This window comes from Oncorhynchus clarkii, chromosome 4, assembly GCF_045791955.1.
Source record: "Oncorhynchus clarkii lewisi isolate Uvic-CL-2024 chromosome 4, UVic_Ocla_1.0, whole genome shotgun sequence".
Classification (NCBI taxonomy): domain Eukaryota; kingdom Metazoa; phylum Chordata; class Actinopteri; order Salmoniformes; family Salmonidae; genus Oncorhynchus; species Oncorhynchus clarkii.
The window spans coordinates 20698490-20717051 of NC_092150.1; the positions used below are offsets into that span (position 1 = coordinate 20698490).

The window sequence follows — 18562 nt, forward strand, 5'->3', positions numbered from 1 at the left end:
CATGCATATCGCCCAACTCTCCCGAGTATACTACTTGCCAATGTCCAGTCTCATCACAACAAGATAGACAAAATTCGAGCAAGAGTTGCCTTCCAGAGATATCAGAGATTGTAAAATTCTCTGTTTCACGGAAACATGGCTCTCTCGGATATGTTGTCGGAATCGGTTCAGCCACCGGGCTTCTCCATGAGAGATAAACACCTCTCTGGGAAGAGGAAGGGTAAGGGTGTATGCTTTATGATTAACAACTCATGGTGTAATCAAAACAACATACAGAAACTCAAGTCCTTCTGTTTACCTGACCTAGAATTCCTTACAATCAAATGCCGGCCATTTTACCTACCAAGAGAATTCTCGTCAGTTATAGTCACAGCTGTGTACATTCCCCCTCAAACAGACACCAAAACGGCCCTCAAGGAACATCACTGGACTCTATGTAAACTGGAAACCATATATCCTGAGGCTGCATTTTTTGTAGCTGGAGATTTTAACAAAGCACATTTTAGAATAAGGCTACCTAAATTCTATCAGCATATTGATTGCACGACACATAGGGGTAGTACTCTCGACCACTGCTACTCTAAATTCCGCGATGCATACAAAGCTCTCACCCGCCCTCCCTTTGGCAAATCTGACCACAACGCCATCTTGCTCCTACCGTCTTATAGGCAGAAACTCAAACAGGATGTACCAGTGACGAGAACCATTCAACACTGGTATGACCAATCGGAAGCCACGCTTCAAGATTGATTTGATCACTCGGACTGGAATATGTTCCGATCAGCCTCAGAGAACAACATCGACCTATACTCTGGCTTGGTGAGTGAGTTTATAAAGAAGTGCATTGGAGATGTTGTATCCACTGTGACTATTAAAACCTACCCTAACCAGAAACCGTGGAAGGATGGGGGCATTCGCTCAAAACTTAAAGAGCGAACCATCGCATTTAACCATGGAAAGAGGTCTGGAAATATGGCTGAATATAAACAGTGTAGTTATTCCCTCCGCAAGGCAATCAAACAAGCGAAATGCCGGTACAGGTACAAGGTGGAGTCGCATTTCAATGGCTTAGACACAAGACGTATGTGGCAGGGTGTGACAGATGGAGATTTTCTTTTAATTACAGCAATCCAAGAGCTCCTGCTTGTCTTGGTTTTGTCTGTTGCTATGTTTCTGTCTCTGTCTGTCTGTCTGTCTGTCTGTCTGTCTGTCTGTCTGTCTGTCTGTCTGTCTGTCTGTCTGTCTGTCTGTCCTTCTGTCCTTCTGTATGTCTGTCTGTCTGTCTGAAAGGATGGAACTGGATCTGGTGTCAGGCAAACAGTGTGTGAAGTTGAACTTAAGGTTGTGAAGCGCAATATGTGACTGCTTCGGTCTTTGGCAGTCTGCCGCAATTGTAGCTTTGGGGAAAAACAAGTAGATATGAAAGTATCTTATTTCGTTATGAAAGCCTTGAAATAGCTGATCAAATTATCCAACATTTATACCATTATTTTTATATAGCCATGTCTCTTCATCAGATCTTGGCTCTGGAAAACTCTATGGGTCTATAGAAGAAGCACCATATATGAGCATGTTACATAAACATTACATAAGTGTCTCTAATCTGTATAATTATAGTAATCAAAGAGGTCATCCTTGTGATGAAAGCTATACATGGAGTTTTGAAATACAGTCCAGTAAATCATTATTATCCTTTAAAAAAATAAATACCTTGTCCTTCACCAGGTACAGTTTTTCCCACAGACAGACGGACAGACAGGGCTATCTGTTTATAGTGTGATGGTTCCATGGCCCTGACAGAGTGTCACTGTAAGGAATATGAGGATTAGTGATTAGGAAAATCCCTTCCCAATCATTTTGTTTGGAAACATAGCTGAAGTGTCTTTCAGCACATTACTGTAAACCTGGATTGTCTCAGTGAAATCTAATGGACGTTGGGTCAAACATAAGCTGAGGTGCTGGAAACGGGATGTCTGCTAATGAAATTACTGTAAGTATGTGGCGGGATGTGTGTGTGTCTGTGTGTGCATGCGTGCGTGTGTGTGTGGTAGAGCCTAGTGTTTTCTATGGCGGGCCTGCTAAAGGAAGGCTAACCCTGTGGTCTCCTCCTGCAGTGTCTGTGATTTATCACCCAGCCACCCCTGTGCCTCGTTTGGCCTCCCCAAACCCAGGAGGCCATTCAACTCTCTGTCAGCAGGGTCGTTATGTGGTTAACCATCCCTCTTTAAAACACATCTCATAATGATCTCGTCTCAACCCACTGCAGGGTCTATACCCTCCCTTAGCAGCCGGCCCCAACCCTAGCTTCAACCCTGGCCCAGCCGCAGCCGCAGCCCCAACCCCAGACCCAGTCCGAAGCCCCAACCCTGGCCCAGCTCCAACCCGAAGCCCCAACCCTGGCCCAGCCGCAGCCCCAACCCCAGACCCAGTCCGAAGCCCCAACCCCAACCCTGGCCCAGCTGCAGCCCCAACCCCAGACCCAGTCCGAAGCCCCAACCCTGGTCCAGCTCCAACCCAAAGCCCCAACCCTGGCCCAGCCGCAGCCCCAACCCTAGACCCAGTCCGAATCCCCAACCCTGGCCCAGCCCCAACCCCAACCCCAACCCCAACCCCAACCCCAACCCTGGCCCAGCCGCAGCCCCAACCCCAGACCCAGCCCGAAGCCCCAACCCTGGCCCAGCCGCAGCCTCAACCCCAGACTCAGTCCGAAGCCCCAACCCTGGCCCAGCCCCAACCCCAACCCCAACCCGAAGCCCCAGCCGCAGCCCCAACCCCAGACCCAGTACAAAGCCCCAACCCTGCCCCAGCCCCAGCACCAGCCCCAGCCCGAAGCCCCAACCCTGGCTCTGGTCCATCCCCAGCCCGAAGCACCAACCCTGGCCCAGCCGCAGCCGCAGTCGCAGCCCCAACCCCAGACCCAGTCCGATGCCCCAACCCTAGCCCAGCCGCAGCCTTACACTACAGTAGCCTAACCTTACAGTAGCCTAGGTTATGGCTAGGGTTGAGGTTGAGTCGGGGAGGGAACATGAAGCTAAGGTTAGAGTTAGGCTAAGGGTTAGGGTTAGGAATGAGCCGGGGTGTTAATCCTAGCTTCATTTACACATCTGGCTTATCCCTAACCCTAGCCATGAACCTGACCTTAACCCTAACCTCAGCCTTATCTCCAACCCTATTTAAACCCTAACCCTAGACATGAACCTGACCTTAACCCTAACCTTAGCCCTAGCCTTATCTCCAACCCTATTTAAACCCTAACCCTCGTCCCATCCTCATCTTTACTTGAGCCATAGCTTCAGCCTTTTCCTCAGTCATGATCCAAAACATACACAAGTATAGTAACACCTACATAGCAATATTCTCAGAGTCCTCAAACCCACTCACATAAATGGTAAAAATAACTATTTATCTTCTTGACATTGAAAGCCATCAAACACAAGTGGTTAATTGTTCTATAAATCTTTCTCATATCCCCTGATTTTAGTCAGTGTCTGTTCAATGTGGTCAGTCCTTGTTGGGCCTGGCAGCAGACTCGGCAGCTCTCTCTTTCTCTCTCGCTCTCTCTCTCGCTCTCTCTCTCTCTCTCTCGCTCTCTCTCGTCTTTTGGTCTCTCACACTGTCGCTCTCTCACTCACTCACTCTCATTGGGAGAGTCTGGGTGAGGGGGAACATGTTGAGTGAGACTTTTGGCAGCAGATGTGAGAGAGATGAGATAGTGGTGGAAAAAGTATCCAATTGTCATGCTTGAGTAAAAGTAAAGATGCCTTAATTAATAGAACATGACTAAAGTAAAAGTGAGTCACCCAGAAAAATACTACTTGAGTAAAAGTCTAAAAATATTTGGATTTAAATATACTATAGGAAGTAAATGTAATTGCCAAAATATATTAGCCAACGTACAATCATTGGATAACAAAATAGACGAGCTACGATCCCGAATATCCTACCAACGGGACACTAAAAACTGTAATACCTTATGTTTCACAGAGTCGTGGCAAAACGACGACACGGATAACATACAGCTGGCGGGGTTTACGCTGCATCAGCAAGATAGAACAGCTGCCTCTGGTAAGACAAGGGGTGGCGGACTATTTGTAAACAACAGCTGGTGCACGAAATCTAAATGTAAGGAAGTCTCGAGGTTTTGCTCGCCTAACGTAGAGTATCTCATGATATGCTGTAGACCACACTATTTACCAACTATTATATTTTTTGTAGCTGTCTATTTACCACCACAAACCGATGCTGGCACCAAGACCGCACTCAATGAGCTGTATAAGGCCATAAGCAAACAGGAAAACGCTCATCCAGAGGCGGCGGTGCGGGTCTGAACCACTAATAGTCGGCAGAACCCAGAAGATGAGGCAGACACAGCAGTACTTGAGACAGTGTTATAATAAAGTAAAAAGGAAGGTTCTTCAGGCAAAAATAGAAATCCACAACGTCAAAAGTAATAGCAAGAGAACAAAGGTAATCCTCTAAGTCAAAATGTAAATCCACAAGGTGGTAGATACAGCAGGGAAAAAGCCTCAAAAGATAATCAAAAATAAATAAACGAGAACAAAAACAGAGTACCACAAGAGAGTCCAACTGGAGTAACACATGTTCACAGCATCGCTGGGGCTGGGTGCTAACATTCAAACACAGAGCAAAGAACTGAGGAAAACTAAGAGTTTAAATACATTCAAGGGAAACGAGGCACAGGTGCAAATAATAATCTGGAAACAGGGGAAAATAAGAGGGTCAAAAAAGCACAATGGGGGCATCTAGTAGCCAAAACCGGAACAATCCTGGCCAAATCCTGACAGACTGAGTCTGTAATTCCAACATGTTTCAAGCAGACCACCATAGCCTAAATGACTACCGACCCGTAGCACTCACGTCTGTAGCTGTGAAGTACTTTGAAAAGCTGGTCATGGCTCACATCAACACCATTTTCCCAGAAACCCTAGACCCACTCCAATTTGCATACCATCCCAACAGATCCACAGAGGATGCAATCTCTAGTTCACTCCAAACTGCACTTTCCCACCTGGACAAAAGGAACACCTACGTGAGAATGCTATTCATTGACTACAGCTCAGCATTCACCACCATGTTGCCCTCAAAGCTCATCACTAAGCTAAGGACCCTAGGACCAAACACCTCCCTTTGCAACTGGATCCTGGACTTCCTGATGGGCCGCCCGCAGGTGGTAAGGGTAGGTAACAACACATCAGCCACGCTGATCCTCAACACGGAGGCCCTTCAGGGGTGCGTGCTCAGTCCCCTCCTGTACTCCCTGTTCACCTATGACTGCATGGCCAGGCACGACTCCAACACCATCATTAAGTTTGCCGATGACACAATAGTGGTAGGCCTGATCACTGACAACGATGAGACAGCCTATAGGGAGGAGGTTAGAGACCTGGTCGTGTGGTGCCAGGATAACAACCTCTCCCTCAACGTGATCAAGACAAAGGAGATGATTGTGGACTACAGGAAAAGGAGGACAGAGCACGCCCCCATTCTCATCAACGTGGCTATAGTGGAGCAGGTTGAGAGCTTCAAGTTCCTTGGTGTCCACATCACCAACAACCTATCATGGTCCAAACACACCCTGTGAAGAGGGCACGACAATGCCTATTCCCCCTCAGGAGACTGAACAGATTTGGCATGGATCCTCAGACCCTCAAAAAGGTATAGAGGTGCACCATCGAGAGCATGCTGACTGGTTGTATCACTGCCTGGTATGGCAACTGCTTGGCCTCCGACCGCAAAGTACTACAGAGGGTAGTGCGTACGGCCCAGTGCCTAGCTGGGGCTAAGCTTCCTGCCATCCAGGACCTCTATACCAGGTGGTGTCAGAGGAAGAACCTAAAAGTTGTCAAAGACTCCAGCAAACGCTATTCATAGACTGTTCTCTCTGCTACCGCACGGCAAGCTGTACCGGAGTGCCAAGTCTGAGTCCAAAAGACTTCTTAACAGCGTCTACCCCCAAGCCATAAGACTCCTGAACAGCTAGCCTAGGTAGCCTAGTGGTTAGAGCATTGGACTAGTAACCGTAAAGGTTATAAGATTGAATCCCTGAGCCGACAAGGCAAAAATCTGTCTTTCTACTCCTGAACAAGGCAGTTAACCCACTGTTCCTAGGCCATCATTGAAAATAAGAACTTGTTCTTAACTGATTTGCCTATTTAAATAAATATTTAAAAAATCAATGGCTACGCAGACTATTTGCATTGTCCCCACCCCCTCTTTTACGCCACTCTCTGTTTATTATCTATGCATAGTCACTTTAACTCTACCTACATGTACATATTACTTCAGTCACCTCGACTAACCTGTGTTCCCCTGCATATTGACTCTGTACCAGTACCTCCTGTATCTAGCCTCACTACTGTTATATAGCCTTGCTACTGTAAGGTGTTGTACTCCTGTTGTACTCGGCACACATGAGAACTACTTTTTTGGGGGGGTGTCAGGGAAAATGTATGGAGTAACAAGTACATTATTTTCCGTAGGAAAGTATTGGAGTAAAAGTAAAAGTAGTCAAAAATATAAATAGTAAATGACAGATTCCCCCCAAAACTACTGTGTACAACTCATTAACGAATGTTCAAAAAGTGTGTGTTCGTATTTATTTGTGTGTATGCATGTGTGCACATGTGCTAGTGTGTGTGTATGCGTCAGTGTTTATGAGTGTGTCAGCCTGCGTTTACTATTGGTGTTAGACAGTAAGAGCGGAGAGCAGGTCGAAGGGGCTCAGCCAAGGACAACAGGAAGTGCCTGAGGACAGAGGAGCCAGTCATTACTCAGGTGTGATACCTGCACCCTCCGCCAGCCTAGCCAGGGCAGCAGGACTGGGCCAAGTCAAAGACAGCCAGCCCACAGCCCAGAGGGACCAGGACTGGACCGGCCCCAGTGTGAATACACTGGCCTAATTAACTTTTCTGCTCCTAAGGCACCGTCTGTGTTACTATGGAAGTAATTAGAGGGGTGTTAAAATTGTCCGTTTTCTCTCCACTTAAAAAACAAATCCATTCACACCTTCAGGAACACTGACCCCTCATATATGGACATATGGAGTCTGACGTATATATAGCATCAAGGAAGGACCACCTTGGAAACCAATATCCTCATTCCCTCACCTGGCTGTAGTCAAATTCAAATATTTTCTCAGTGTAAGATAATGTGAGGTAATGTTTTAACACTTAGGGACTTTGAAACAGACATGAACCATTGCGTCTCGTTAAAACGGCCCACATTTGTTGAACTGAATATCTTTACAGGCTTTTTTCTCTGTTTGGTCAGTTAGAATAACAGATTACTCTGCATTGCCAGCGCCTAGTTTCAAGCTGAGCACTGAAGCTGTGCTAATTCGGTTATTTATGAAAGTCAGTGATGCTGACCAGTGAAACCATGGATACGGGACTATTTGTGGTGGAAAAGTGCACCAGGGTCATTATTGTAGTTGGCAACATATTTGATATTTTTTTGCTCCCCAATTAATCATGACTGTCTCTCACTGCAGGCTACTAATTCCATAACAATGATGCTCACACAGACACAAACAGAGGATCAATTGTGGAGAAAAAGCCTTAGTACACTGAGGACTCGTCACTCGTCTTTATGAGCCTGTCTTCCACCATTTTGTCAGGTTTCAAATTTGCCTGCGTCCACAACCCTCATATGTTCATCAATACTTTGGGGCCTGGCAGAAGGGCATTTCTTCTGAATGTTTTCAATATTTCAGGTCTATAATGTGTTAATGAATGACCCTTGTATCTGTTTGGGTTCAGAGAGTTTGTTTTCACTTGTTTTCTCAAGTGTGTTAATGTCTGTTGTGTCTGTCTCTCCACTCAGCTAAGCTCTCATCCCCATAATGGAACCTTCTTTAATAAACAGAACAAAGCTGTCATCTACATGTGTGAATATCGGTCTGCTGGCTGTCAACTGAGATGTATTAGACAGTTATTGGCTGAAACGTTGATTGAGGGTAGATGTCAACTCTGGGTTTACGAGGTAGAAGGCCACCCTCACCTGGTTGTGACCCACAGTGGGACTGTGCTTCTCTGCGTACCCCCAGTGGGGTGACACAGGGGCCACAGGCAGTTTGGGGCGAGGGTAGGGTTTCAGTGTCACACTGGGGTAACTCTCCATATTGCCCTCCTCCTCACCCTCTAGCCTTTTCCAGCCTCCAGCCCCGAGCTCATAGGCCTTTCTATGCCCCAGTGCACTCCACAGGTCTCTGTTACCACGTTACACAGCAGTAAATGTCATCTGAGTTACATTCCCCCCAGCATCCACAGACAGCCCTTTATTCCCCGCCTTTTAGAAGAGCCACAACTCACATTTCTTGTTCGCTAGGTTTATTATGTGCCAAGAACCTTTTCCTCCCCTCAGTTGGATCACTCCCCTTGAAGTAGGTAAAGTGCTTGTGTATTTGGAGCCTGTTTCGTTTTATATCTTGATTCGTTTTCTGTTTTAATGTGGTTTGAGACTGTCTTCATTGCTTTATGGTCAAGAAGACCTTACACACCACAGCCAGGATTAGTGTCAGTGTGTATGTCGCTGGTATGTCGAAGGTACTTCACATTTAGGCTGACCAATGTGAGTTTACAGCTACGAAAAGCTTTTATACAGGAAACCGTGTGTTAAACAAGGCTTAGAAATCATATGAGAGAGCGGTGCATTAACGAACAGAGCAGAGGGCTTGGCCCGGCAGAGTAGTATGTTGTGACACCAACCCACATTAGTCCAGGATAGGAGACCAGGAGACTTGATCTAATGTGCTGATGACAACATGATTTATCCCCTCCTCAATGTCCAGTTACACACTGCCTGCACACAGCCAGTAGTCCTATACATCAACAGAAAAGTGGCTCCTTTGTAGGGCCCCAGTATTACATCACATTACAACCTGGCTGTGTGCCTACAGTTAGCGTAAGTGGTATGGGTTGGTGCTCACTTCTGTTGTTAAAGCTTGTCCTGGAACCTTCACTATTTGTTTCAACACCCTACTCGATCTCTCATAGACTGCAATGTTGAGAATTCTTCTAAACCTGACACGTACAGTAACTTGGTTCCAGAGAGAATATGCCAATGTAAACTGTCAGAGCCATAGAGAAGTCTCTTGATGAACTACAGTTGGAAAGCAGCCTCGGCTCTGCCAGCATGGATCACCCCTCTGCCAACCCATGGCACTGAGGACATCTTTATGGAACCCATGGATTTTCCTCCAGGAAAAACTCAACTGGATTTGGTTGATTGCTGTTATTCTTTCTCCGTCTTTAAATGCTTTGTGATCATGATTCATTAATTTAAACACAATTTAGGCGATATTGATACACCTTAAAGCGATCCAAAGTTCACAAATGTAGAATTTGATTTCATGTTTCAGACATTAGAAATAATCTTTTCATGATCAGCTCTATTATGTGATTACATTTCAATGAGGCATTCAGATGGTAACTCTTTTCCTTGGTAAGCCTATTCGAAACAAACACTCCTGTTCATTTCCATGAATACGTGGTTGTATACTGAGTGTACAAAACATTATATTGAGTTGCACGCCCTTTTCCCCACAGAACAGCCTCAATTTGTCAGGGGATGGACTCTACAAGGTGTCGAAAGCGTTCCTCAGGGATGCTGGCCCATGTTGACGCCAATGCTCCCACAGTTGTTGGATGTCCTTTGGTGGAAGACCATTCTTGATACACACGGGAAACTGTTGAGCATGAAAAACCCAGCAGCAATGCAGTTATTGACACAAACCTGTGCGCCTGGCACCTACTACAATACCCTGTTCAAAGGCCCTTCAACCTTTTGTCTTGCCCATTCACCCTCTGAATGGCACATATTCACAATCCATGTCTCAAAAATATTATTCTTTAACCTGTCTCCTCCCCATCATCTACACTGATTGAAGTGGATTTAACAAGTTACATCAATAAGGGATCATAGCTTTCACCTGGATTCGCCTGGTCAGTCTGTCATGGAAAGAGCAGAAGTTCTTAAGGTTTTGTACACTCAGTCTATGTCCACATGCAACACATGACACAAAATCATTTTTCAGTTCTTATGCGGATAATGCCTTGATGATCCGTGGGGGATTTTCACATACTTTGTAAGTATGACTTTTTTCAGGTTAATTGATTACCTTATATATATAAACTGGGTACTAATTAGGAGATGTGTATAAACCTTGTTGTCTGTCTCTCCGACATGTGCAACACTGTTTCAATATTCAAATTCTATCTCCAGCTGTCCTTTAGTAATGATCATGTCGGGAGTCAGGACGAGACAGACAGACAGACAGACAGGCATCGTTTCTCAGCCAGTCAAAATCATGAATCAGCTTTGTGTCGGGACTATGTTTTGTGGAAGGATGAAATAGTATGAATAAATTCATCAAAGTAACGTTTTTAATTAAAATATGTCAATCATTATTTGAATATGTTGGTAACCCATTGTATAAAAGTGATAATGCCTTCTAAGCCCGGTTTGCCGGCACTCTAACCGGTATATCGGTATATCCTCCAAACCATGGCATCTCGGGCATTATCAGTTAAATTAGTCTCACACAAACAGTTTGGTGTGGCAGGCTGAGCAGTAGGGTTTCCCTGCCTGCTCCTTGAACACCCCCTGGCTGAGTTTACGCAGACAGAAGGCACACACAAAGTGCTCAGGGTGGAACTTGCGCTCCAAAGCAGAGATGCAGCGGCCAGAGATGGGCTCTCCACAGCCCCCACACAGTGTACCCTGTCGGGAGTGGAAGTGCAGAGAGCACAGGGGACGACCATCCAGCTCCAGGAAACAACCATCGTTGAAGGGCTTCAGACAGTCCTGGAGGGATGGAGAGAAGGAGAAAGAGAGCACTTCTTCTATCTAATTGATATAGTAGGCCTACTCTTTATTGGAGGTTGAGTAGGATTCTGATAATATCAGCACAATGTTGTATTGTGGCTGTTGGCTGTTCAAAGTTTATTGTCGGAGAAATGGTAGAAGTTTCGATTTTGTGCGTGATCTGTGGTGAGCGACTCACTGAGCAGACGAAGCAGTTGGGATGCCAGGTTCCGTTGGCTGCAGTCAGGTAGTTCTCTCTCACAGGGTCTCCACAACCAGAGCACTTTGGAGCAAAGAGATGGTAAAAGTCTCTGTGGCAGTACGGCTTCCCGTCCTTCTCCAGAAAACCTATGGCACATCAAAGGACACACACGCAAAGAGAGGAGTGTTCTCAGTCACACTGTGGTCTAGATCATATGTTACCCTATAGGGAACAGTAGTAGTTGTGGTGCCATCTGTCAGGCAGATAGATGTGTGCTCCTTCACCTTCAGCCCCAAAGAGCTCCCCACAATGGGAACAGAAGAAGTGCTCAGGGTGCCAGGTGCGGTCCATCGCTGTCAGGATGTTCTGAGAGAGAGGACAAAGAGCCCAGCATGCGGTGAGGTAAACCCAACGACAACAGATCTAGAGAGGTGGTGAGTTGGTTTTGTGTAGTGTTAAATAATGGTGATAATATAGTCCAATCCAAAGAGAAGGAGTTTACCTGCAGAATGGGACCCTTGCAGTAACCACAGCGAGGTGAGAAGAGATGCTGGTAGTCTTTCTCACAGTAGGCCTTCCCCTCCCTCTCAAAGAAGCCACTAGTCCCCAGCTCAGCCTGACACTCCACACAAACAAAGTGTTCTGGGTGCCACACCTGGCCCAGGGCTGTGATCATCTGCCGAATAAAATAAAGTGGTAAGAAGAAAAATATACTTTGTTTCATGTACTGGCCATGGTACTTTTGATTGATCATCTTCGCCTATACTGTTATTTTGAAATCAATCTTTTGTCTGTTTACCTTTCCCACAATGACCTTGCCACAGGAAGCACAGTGGCCCTTCGCCACCGTTCGTACACCCATCTTCTCCATATCAGAGCTCAAGCCTCCCAGAAGGTCATCTATGGCGTCCGTTTTTCTCTGTGTTGATGCCTTGCGCTCCAGATCAGAAGTCTTAGGACTGTTGGTGCTCTCCTGTTTCGCTTGGGTGTCCTCCTTTTCTTTCTTTTCTCCAACATGGTTCTTTTTGACTGACTTCTGGACAAGTGGCGGTGGGGTTGAGGGAGGAGGAGGGTCTGGGAGCTAAAGATGAGAAAAATCTGTGTGTCCTCAAAACAGAATTGCATCCGTTCATATGCATCTAAAATGTGTTTTTAACAGTTGTATATCTCAAAATTCTATTCATTTTGGAGGCACTAGTGGTACTAAAGCTTCCAATATTTATTTAGTTTGCTTATACTGCCCTCTGCTGTCAGATCAAGTCAACTTCATTGAAAGACAGAGAATTGTATTTGCTTGATTCTACCCATCCTCTCTCCTTGCCTCCTTCTCAAAACCCATTTGATGAGAAGCCGTTGGATGGGAAGCTCAGAGGTCCCTCCCCTCTCATACAATGGGTTTTGAGGGGCGAGGAGAGAGGACACAAGGAATCAAGGAAATGCATTTGAGATTCTCCTACAGTCATCCTCTGCTCATGCTCTGACCGACAGCGTATTCCATGATAGATGCTTCCTCACCCTCATCTCCAGGCCAAACAGCAAATCCTCCATTATGGAGTCCAGCTCTCTGGTAGCAGAGCAAGGACTCAGCAGACCGGCCTCCATTCGAGCTGGTAACTCACTGACAAACACACAGAGAAAACCACAGATGAGCACTGCTATAGAATGGACACTGGACAGATATTTGAATCTGAGGTGATACATCTGTCTCAGCTCTATCTGTATGGTCTGACCCAGGGTCATAACGTATGGCTATCTGTGAGCAGACCTACTAGTGGCTCACCTGTATGCATTGGTGCTATCTGTCTCAATTTCTTTCTTTGGAGGGAGACCAACAGGACACACCTTTGAGACCTGTGGGAAATTTCACATAAAGCCTAGAGCTAAAAGACACGTCCAGTTGTAGTAGTTGGACAAAAGACTAAACAACAACTGCTAGAGGTGATTTTGTCATTACCTGTCCATTTGTGTTGGCTGCATCACTTTCTTTCTTCTGAGTAGCTGACTCTGGACCAGCTAAGTTGAAAGCCAGCTCTTCTAGGATAAGATCTATAAAACACATATATGCTGTGGTATGGTATGGTACGACAGTATCAATCAGAATAAGCACTTCTAGCAGACTTCCTCTGAGATGAGTTACAATGCCTCACTACGTTCTCCTTTTGCCTATTGCGAGGCGCACCCATTGATCTGATGTGGTTGTTTCCAGTGGTGTAAAGTACTTACTTAAAAATACTTTAAAGTACCTCTTAAGTATTTTTGGGGGTATCTGTAATTTACGTTACTATTTCTGATTACTTTTACTATTACACCACGACACTGCTAAAGAAAATAATGTACTTTTACTCCATACATTTTCCCTGACACCTAAAAGTACTAGTTACATTTTGAATGCTTAGCAGGAGAGGAAAATGGTCCCACTCACACACTTATCAAGAGAACATCCCAGGTCATCTCTACTGCCTCTGATCTGGCGGAGTCACTAAACACACAGGCTTTGCTTGTAAATTATGTCTGAGTGTTTGAGTGGCTATCTGTAAATTAAAAGAACATGAAAAATGTGCCGCCTGATTTGCTTAACCAAATAGACTTTTACTCAAGTAGTATTTTACTGGGTGACTTTTCCTTAAGACATTTTCTATTAACGTATCTTTACTTTTACTCAAGTTCCACAATTGGGGACTTTTTCCACTACTGATTGTTTCATACAGTGCTGCTTCCTGAGGATATGATATAAGAGATGTTACAGACAAGAACCTCAAAGCAGAAGTGAAACTTTTGAAACTGATGCACTCTATGACTAACAAACAGTCTTACTCTGACTTTTAACTCACATGCTGACAGTAGCCTGTGAAAGGGAACATTACATAAAACTATTGCATTGTGCTCATTTTAAGAGGAAGTTGAACACATGTAAGTCATAACTACGCTGGTGGAGATTTAGCACAAATCCATGATTTGTTTCTTTTTTCAAAGTAAAAATACAACGTATATTAAGTACCTTCAGAAAGTATTCATACATGGAATCGCCGCCAAAGGTGCCTCTACAAAGTATTGACTCAGGAGTGTGAATACCTATATAAATAAGTATTCAAGAGCATTGCACACCTGTATTGTACAATATTTGTCCATTATTGTTTTTTAAGTTGATTGTTGATCATTGCTAGACAGCCATTTTCTAGCACTGCCTTGAAAATCTAAGTCGATTTAATTCAAAACTGTAACTAGGTCACTCAGGATCATTCTATGTCATCTTGGCAAGCAATTTCAGTGTAGATTTGGCCTTGCGTTATGATACACCATCCAAAGCCTAATTAATAACTTCACCATGCTCATAAGGATATTCAGTGTCTGCTTTTTTCTATATTTACACATCTACCAAACGGTGTCCTTCTTTGCGAGGCATTGACAAAACCTCCCTGGTCTTTGTGGTTGAATCTGTGCTTGAAATTCACTACTCAATTGAGGGACCTTACAGATAATTGTATGTGTGGGGTACAGAGATGGGGTAGTCATTCAAAACTCATGTTAACCCATAAGAGTCTAAGCCCTGGCAAAGCTATATGGAATTGTTTTAAGAAGGTCATACCAAGGATCATTTAGCTATTTGGTTTTGAATTTTAAGACCCATTGAAATATGAAAAAAGGTTTTGGGGGATGAAAATGTTTTTGGGGCCTTACTGCTATTAGCCCATACAAACGCAATGAACAACATATTCACAGCATGGAATGCAAACTAAGTTTGTTCTGAAGTGCCCTCTATCTGAGCGATCTGGACTGTTTTGGCACTAAACAGTCTCCATATTTACTTCCATTCATTGCTTCAACTGGTACTGGGGGACCTTTAGACGAGTCTTGTGAACACGTACAGTTGAAGTCGGAAGTTTACATACACCTTAGCCAAATACATTTAAACTCAGTTTTTCACAATTCCTGACATTTAATCCAAGTAAAAATTCTCTGTCTTAGGTCAGTTAGGATCACCACTTTATTTTAATAATGTGAAATGTCAGAATAATAGTAGAGAGAATGATTATTTCAGCTTTTATTTCTTTCATCACATTCCCAGTTGGTCAGAAGTTTACATACACTCAATTAGTATTTGGTAGCATTGTCTTTAAATTGTTTAACTTGGGTAGAACATTTCAGATAGCCTTCCACAAGCTTCCCACAATAAGTTGGGTGAATTTTGGCCCATTCCTCCTGACAGAGCTGGTGTATCTGAGTCAGGTTTGTAGGCCTCCTTGCTCGCACATGCTTTTTCAGTTCTGCCCACAAATGTTCTATAGGATTGAGGTCAGGACTATGTGATGGCCACTCCAAAACCTTGACTTTGTTGTCTTTAAGCCATTTTGCCACAACCTTGGAAGTATGCTTAGGGTCATTTTCCATTTGGAAGACCCGTTTGCGACCAAGCTTTAACTTCCTGACTGATGTCTTGAGATGTTGCTTCAATATATCCACATGAATTTCACTCCTTATGATGCCATCTACTTTGTGAAGTGCACCAGTCCCTCCTGCAGCAAAGCACCCCCGCAACATGATGCTGCCACCCCCGTGCTTCACGGTTGGGATGGGGTTCTTTGGCTTGCAACACCCCCTTTTTCCTCCAAATATAACAATGGTCATTATGGACAAATAGTTCTATTTTTGTTTCATCAAACCAGAGGATATTTCTCCAAAAAGTACGAGCTTAGTCCCCAAGTGCAATTGCAAACCATAGTCTGGCTTTTTTTATGGCGGTTTTGGAGCAGCGGCATCTTCCTTGCTGAGCGGCCTTTCAGGTTATGTCGATATAGGACTCGTTTTACTGTGGATATAGATACTTTGGAACCTGTTTCCTCCAGCATCTTCACAAGGTCCTTTGCTGTTGTTCTGGGATTGATTTGCACTTTTCGCACCAAAGTACGTTCATCTCTAGAAGACAGAACGCGTCTCCTTCCTGAGTGGTATGACGACTGCGTGGTCCCATGGTGTTTATACTTGCGTACTATTGTTTGTACAGATGAACGTGGTACCTTCAGACATTTTGGAAATTGCTCCCAAGGATGAACCAGACTTGTGGAGGGCTACAATTTTTTTTTGAGGTCTTGGCTGATTTATTTTTATTTTCCCATTATGTCAAGCAAAGAGGCACTGGGTTTGAAGGTAGGCCTTGAAATATATCCACAGGTACACCTCCAATTGACTCAAATGATGTTAATTAGCCTATCAGAAGCTTCTAAAGTCATGACATAATCTTCTGGAATTTTCCAAGCTGTTTAAAGGCACAGTCAACTTAGTGTATGTGAACTTATGACCCACTGGAATTGTGATACAGTGAATTAGAAGTTAAATAATCTGTCTGTAAACTATTGTTGGAAAAATTAGTGTCATGCACAAAGTAGATGTCCTAACCGACTTGCCAAAACTATAGTTTGTTAACAAGAAATTTGGGGAGTGGTTGAAAAATGAGTTTAAATGACTCCAAACTAAGTGTATGTAATCTTCCAACTTCAACTGTACATGTTCGTGAGAGCCTGACCTTTCCACAGAGGGGTCATATTAGTGTGTAGCCCAAACTGTTCGGACGCTACAAACAGAAGTTGGCAGATCATCTGTACTGACTTCAGACGAGTTCCAAGATGCTTGTGGGGGTCCATAGAGCGAAACGGAGAACACCATTGTGTTTTTCACAGTCTCATCTTTACATAGAGGGATCATAGTTTGCAAGCCAAACCGTTTGGACGCTACAGACAATTATGTGAGAAGACCTATTTTCAGGTTGTCTCATGTTTTGACAAACACCGCTCTAGCTCTGTCACCTTTCACAACAGATGCGGAAGTGTGACATAGGCGTGGAATTGAGACACATCCACTGCAAAACCTAAAATATATATTTTTTAAACTGATCGATTTACATGGGGAGTTTTGTATTGTGCTAATTAGATTTCCCAGGAAGCGCAGACATCAACCTTAGGGTTAACCACTATTATTGTACACAGATTGAGTCTATGCAACTTATTATGCGATTTGTTAAGCACATTTTTACTCCTGAACTAATTTAGGCTCGCCATAATAAAGGGGTTGAATATTTATTGACTCAAGACAATTCAGCTTTACGTTTTTTTAAATTAATTTCTAAAATGCTCAACAAACAAAATTCCACTTTGACATTATGGGGTATGGTGTGTAGACCAGTGACACGAAATCTCAATTGAATCCATTTTTAATTCAAGCTGTAAAACAACAACATGTGGGAAAAGTAAAGGGGTGTGAATACTTTGTGAAGCCACTGTATATCCCTAGCCACTGGATTTCTCACTAATTTAATGTGGTTGGTACTAGGTGACTTCAGTCAACAGCCTTAACAATCCATCTGCCTATCAACAGAGAACCTTCTTTGTGATCCCCCGTGAATTTACATCAACAGTCATGTCTACAACAATACATTTTATTCAGATATGATATGAACCATAGGATATGATTAGCATGCCCAATGTAATACACGCTTCATTCACCACACACAACAACACTTCTACATGTACGTTTTCATGAGTATATCAGTTTTATATTTTATTAGTGCTCAAATCTATTGATGTGTGTATTTCGTTTATAGTTTGATCTATTGTATCTTGTTTTATAACACAACAGATGCAGAGGAAAAAAAGTATACTCACCCAGCTCATCCATGCTTGCTCAATGCACTTATCAATGTGTATGAGCTTACATGTTCAGTTGTATGTGTGTGTGTGTGTGTGTGTGTGTTGGGTTACTGGCAGTTACTGTGGTAACCAGCCCACTTTAATCAGGTCGAAACTGTCATTTCCTTTTGTCAGTTTTTTTTTGCAAACTTGAATTTCTCTTGGTGCACTGCTACCTTCCTGACACAGATTACATTCTAAGTCATTTTCTACTTATATTCTTGAAACATATGATCTGGTGAATAGTTAAGCACGTTTCATTTGGTTTATTTGATGAGTTAAAAACATAATACAACCACACAAGGGAATACAAAGCACAGGTTGTATGTACACAAATGTTTAATCAATAGCTATCTCCTAAACGCTGATGGTATATAGGTTAACGGGTCAACTATAAATCTTAAAAATTAGATGGCATACCCCCCTCCAAAAAAGAATGGGCTAGGGGTAGATTAAAAAGTTTATTTGACTTTTTTCAAATAGGAAAGACCAGTGCCATGTACAGGGCATTCAGAAAGTTTTCAGACCCGTTGACTTTTTCCACATTTGGTTGCGTTACAGCCTTATTCTAAAATAGATTAAATATTTATTTTTTAACCTAAACACATTACCCCATAATGAGAAAGCGAAACAAGTTTTTAATTTTTTTTGCAAGTGTATTAAAAATAAAAAACAGAAATACCTTATTTACGTAAGTATTCAGACCCTTTGCTACGAGACTCGAAATTGAGCTCAGGTGCATCTTGTTCCCATTGATCATCCTTGAGATGATTCTACAACTGGATTGGAGTCCATCTGAGGTAAATTCAATTGATTGGACATGATTTGGAAAGGCACACACCTATCTATACAAGGT

At 43.6% G+C, this 18562-nt stretch overlaps 2 protein-coding genes across 3 annotated transcripts; one reads left to right on the forward strand and one right to left on the reverse strand.

Moving 5' to 3' along the window:
- The first annotated feature begins 1028 nt into the window (after positions 1–1028).
- Positions 1029–2940, forward strand: LOC139407940 (keratinocyte proline-rich protein-like). Its single transcript, XM_071151819.1, has 2 exons — positions 1029–1040; positions 2305–2940. Exons 1-2 carry the CDS (start codon positions 1029–1031, stop codon positions 2938–2940), a joined length of 648 nt encoding a protein of 215 aa, XP_071007920.1.
- A 6519-nt stretch (positions 2941–9459) lies between these two features.
- LOC139407619 (leupaxin-like) lies at positions 9460–17782 on the reverse strand. Of its 2 annotated transcripts, XM_071151448.1 has the most exons (10): positions 17683–17710; positions 13449–13557; positions 12981–13072; positions 12807–12877; positions 12542–12644; positions 11826–12107; positions 11529–11702; positions 11311–11392; positions 11024–11172; positions 10385–10824 (listed from the first exon to the last, which is right to left on the reverse strand). In XM_071151448.1, exons 5-10 carry the CDS (start codon positions 12626–12628, stop codon positions 10558–10560), a joined length of 1041 nt encoding a protein of 346 aa, XP_071007549.1. In that variant the 5' UTR covers positions 12629–12644; positions 12807–12877; positions 12981–13072; positions 13449–13557; positions 17683–17710; the 3' UTR covers positions 10385–10557. The 2 variants fall into 2 exon arrangements, with proteins under 2 accessions (XP_071007548.1, XP_071007549.1); XM_071151447.1 differs by lacking the exon at positions 13449–13557 and having other exon boundaries at positions 9460–10824; positions 17683–17782.
- Between the last annotated feature and the right edge of the window lie 780 nt (positions 17783–18562).